The sequence below is a fragment of the Echinops telfairi genome, unplaced genomic scaffold (assembly GCF_000313985.2).
Source record: "Echinops telfairi isolate 266 unplaced genomic scaffold, ASM31398v2 ScPeMD7_7458;HRSCAF=8496, whole genome shotgun sequence".
In the NCBI taxonomy this organism is placed as follows: Eukaryota; Metazoa; Chordata; class Mammalia; order Afrosoricida; family Tenrecidae; genus Echinops; species Echinops telfairi.
In genome coordinates, this window is record NW_022111358.1 from 23527673 (window position 1) to 23530228 (window position 2556).

The following is a 2556-nucleotide window of genomic DNA, read 5'->3' on the forward strand; positions in this document are numbered from 1 at the left end:
GGCTTGAAGTCGTTGGGCGAGCAGCCGCACCAGTCCACGATGTGCTTGTACTGGCACTTACAGCCCAGCTTGCGGTTCCAGTTGGTGACGCGCAGGTTGTTGTCCACGAGGCTCTCGCAGGCCGGGCTGTTCTCCAGCACCGTGTGGAAGAAGGACTGGCAGGGAGGGTAAAGGTAAGCAGGGCACCTCAGCACACTCCCCTTCCCCTGTTCCTGGCCTGGGGGCCGGCGGGGCTCCCCCACCTCAGCGGGGAGCAGGGTGTACGTGTAGAACTGGCGGAGCTGGGCCACCAGCGGATCGTCCGTGTACACCACGTACTCCACGAAGCTGCGCGTCAACACGAACCAGTCGGAGCCACCGTCCACCACAATGCCCTCTGGGATCTGCCGCTCACCCAGGCGCCACATGTGGGAGTCACACTCGTGGAAGAGCCGGTCCAGGCCCTGCTTCTTGATGAACCTGCGCGTGGCACACAGGCCCGGATGACGTCCCGCCACGGGAGGCCCGAGCTTTCTCACCTGCCGGGAACCCCCTCTCCTGTACCCCACATCAGTTTGGAGGTCTACAGCCCCAGGCAGGCAGGGTCGGACAGAACCCCATGCCCAAGGCCTCTCCCGCCCCCACCTTCCCTCACCTAGAGTTGTCCCGACCATGCGACTTGAGGAAATTCTTATCCCTGTTCTTGGACAGGAAGGCCACCAGTTCCTCATTGGTCCTGCAGAGGGACCGGTGGGGCAGTGTGAGCAGGAAGGGCCCGGCCTCGTCCACAACAGATGCCCTTCATTGGTCTCTTTCCCTTTGCCCGACACCCCCCACCCCTTCCTGGCCACACGCCCCACATCCAGCGGATGCTCTAGGGGGCAGGGGCAGTTGGGCACCTGAGGCCCCAAGGAAGATCACCCCATTTGTCCTCCTCCCCTTGCTGTGCTCGATGACTGGAAGGTGGACTGAGGGAGGGATGTTCCTGGGAGGGTCGCCGCCTAGGACACCCTGTGGGCTGTCCTACTCTGTCGGAGGGGTGGAGAGGAGTGGGAACTGACGTGGTGGCACCCAGCAACACGGACCGGCCTTCCCTTACAACGAGGCAAGGGCCGTGAGGCCAGCCGAGGCCGGGCGAACCCCAGGAGTCCATCAGGGCCCTGACCTGGTCGGGTAGTCGGTGGCGCTGAGGTTGATGAAGAAGTCCCAGGCCCAGCCAGGCCCCTCCAGCAGGTCCCGCATGCTCCGCAGGTACATCCTCAGCAGGCTGGCCCCGCCCCAGATGGTGACCATGCGCCAGGGCGTCACCCGCACGTTGCCATACTGCTGTGCCAGCTCCACCACCTCCCGGTGCAGGTAGTTGGAGCGCTGGAGGGGAGGGGCCGCTCAGCAGCGGGGCCTGGGCCCCAGCTCACACCCAGCTGGAGACCTGGTGCCGGCCGCTTCCCCACTCTGGGCCCCCAGACCGGTGCCCAGCTTCCCCTGGTGCGGTACCTTGTCCACGTGGATGTAAAAGAAGTGCTGCTCGTGGTACACAGCCTTGAGGAGCCGTTTCAGCTGGCGGACAGCACGCCCGTGGACCACCAGCACATAGGCAATGCGGACCGGGGGGCCTTCCACAGGCTGCTGGGCCCGGACCTCGTCCCACTGGATGCCAGGGCTCAGCTTCCCTGGGGGGAGAGCCGGTCACGGGGTGCTCAGTAGACGAGGGAGTGCCTGCTTCCCTTTGCAGGGAGAGCCTGGCATCCTCTGGTGAGAACAGAGACGGGAACCCCCACCATGTACCCCCACCCAAGGCCCAGGGCGCCCCATCCCTCACCGGCCAGCGGGCAGTGTCGGGGCACAGCCTTGGGCATGAGGCTCCCGGCCTGGTGCAGGCATACTACGTTGGCGATCTCCTGCTGGCACTGCTTGGTGCTGGCCCGGGCCAGGGCAGACAGCGCGTCCTTGCCCACAATCTCACACTTGGGGGTGAAGCTGTTATCTGTGGGCTGGGGTGCGCCCTCCACACTCCCTGTGTCCCCGTGCGGTGGGAAGCCAGCCGCGCCCACCAGCGCCTCCCCGGCTGCCGCCCCGCTCAGGTTTTGGCGGCCCGGGGCCTCTGGGGGCGGGGCGGGGGGCACCCGCCGGCTGGCCCTGTGCCGGCTGGTTACTGCCCGCACCACCTTGGCCACTGGTACGCCCGGGTTCTCGGCACGGCCCCGCCAGCGCGCATGCCTGCGGCCTGCGCTGCCCCTCCGCCCCGCAGAGCTGTCTGTGTCCTTGGAGCCCTCGCCGGGGTCGAGTGGCCGTGGCTTCCTCTGCCTTCCTTTCTGTAACGGACAGACAGACAGACAGACAGAAGGTCACTGGCTAGTCACTGACCTCCTCCTCTTCGGGAGCTCCATCCTGGCCCTCACACCGAGAAGCTTCACTCCACCCTGCTCCCCGGGACCTGCACACACGGACAGTGCTTCTGCTGGGAAGCCTCTGACCCAAGGAGCCAGCCCAGCTCCACATCCCCCTAACTGCTCAGGTCACAAGACCTGTCTTTTCTTGCTTTGGCTCAGATATAAAAGTGAGTCCCACCCCCACCCC

The 2556-nt window shown here is 65.9% G+C and overlaps 1 protein-coding gene across 1 annotated transcript in view; it reads right to left on the reverse strand.

Annotated features, from left to right (window-relative positions):
* XYLT2 (xylosyltransferase 2) overlaps nucleotides 1-2556 on the reverse strand; it is a 136346-nt gene that overhangs the window by 8003 nt on the left and 125787 nt on the right. Inside the window, exons 2-7 of the mRNA XM_045299310.1 lie at nucleotides 1799-2291; nucleotides 1474-1649; nucleotides 1145-1347; nucleotides 635-715; nucleotides 243-459; nucleotides 4-155 (exon numbers count right to left, since the gene is read on the reverse strand). Coding sequence (XP_045155245.1) covers nucleotides 4-155; nucleotides 243-459; nucleotides 635-715; nucleotides 1145-1347; nucleotides 1474-1649; nucleotides 1799-2291 — 1322 coding nt within the window. The remainder of the gene's footprint in view (nucleotides 1-3; nucleotides 156-242; nucleotides 460-634; nucleotides 716-1144; nucleotides 1348-1473; nucleotides 1650-1798; nucleotides 2292-2556) is intronic.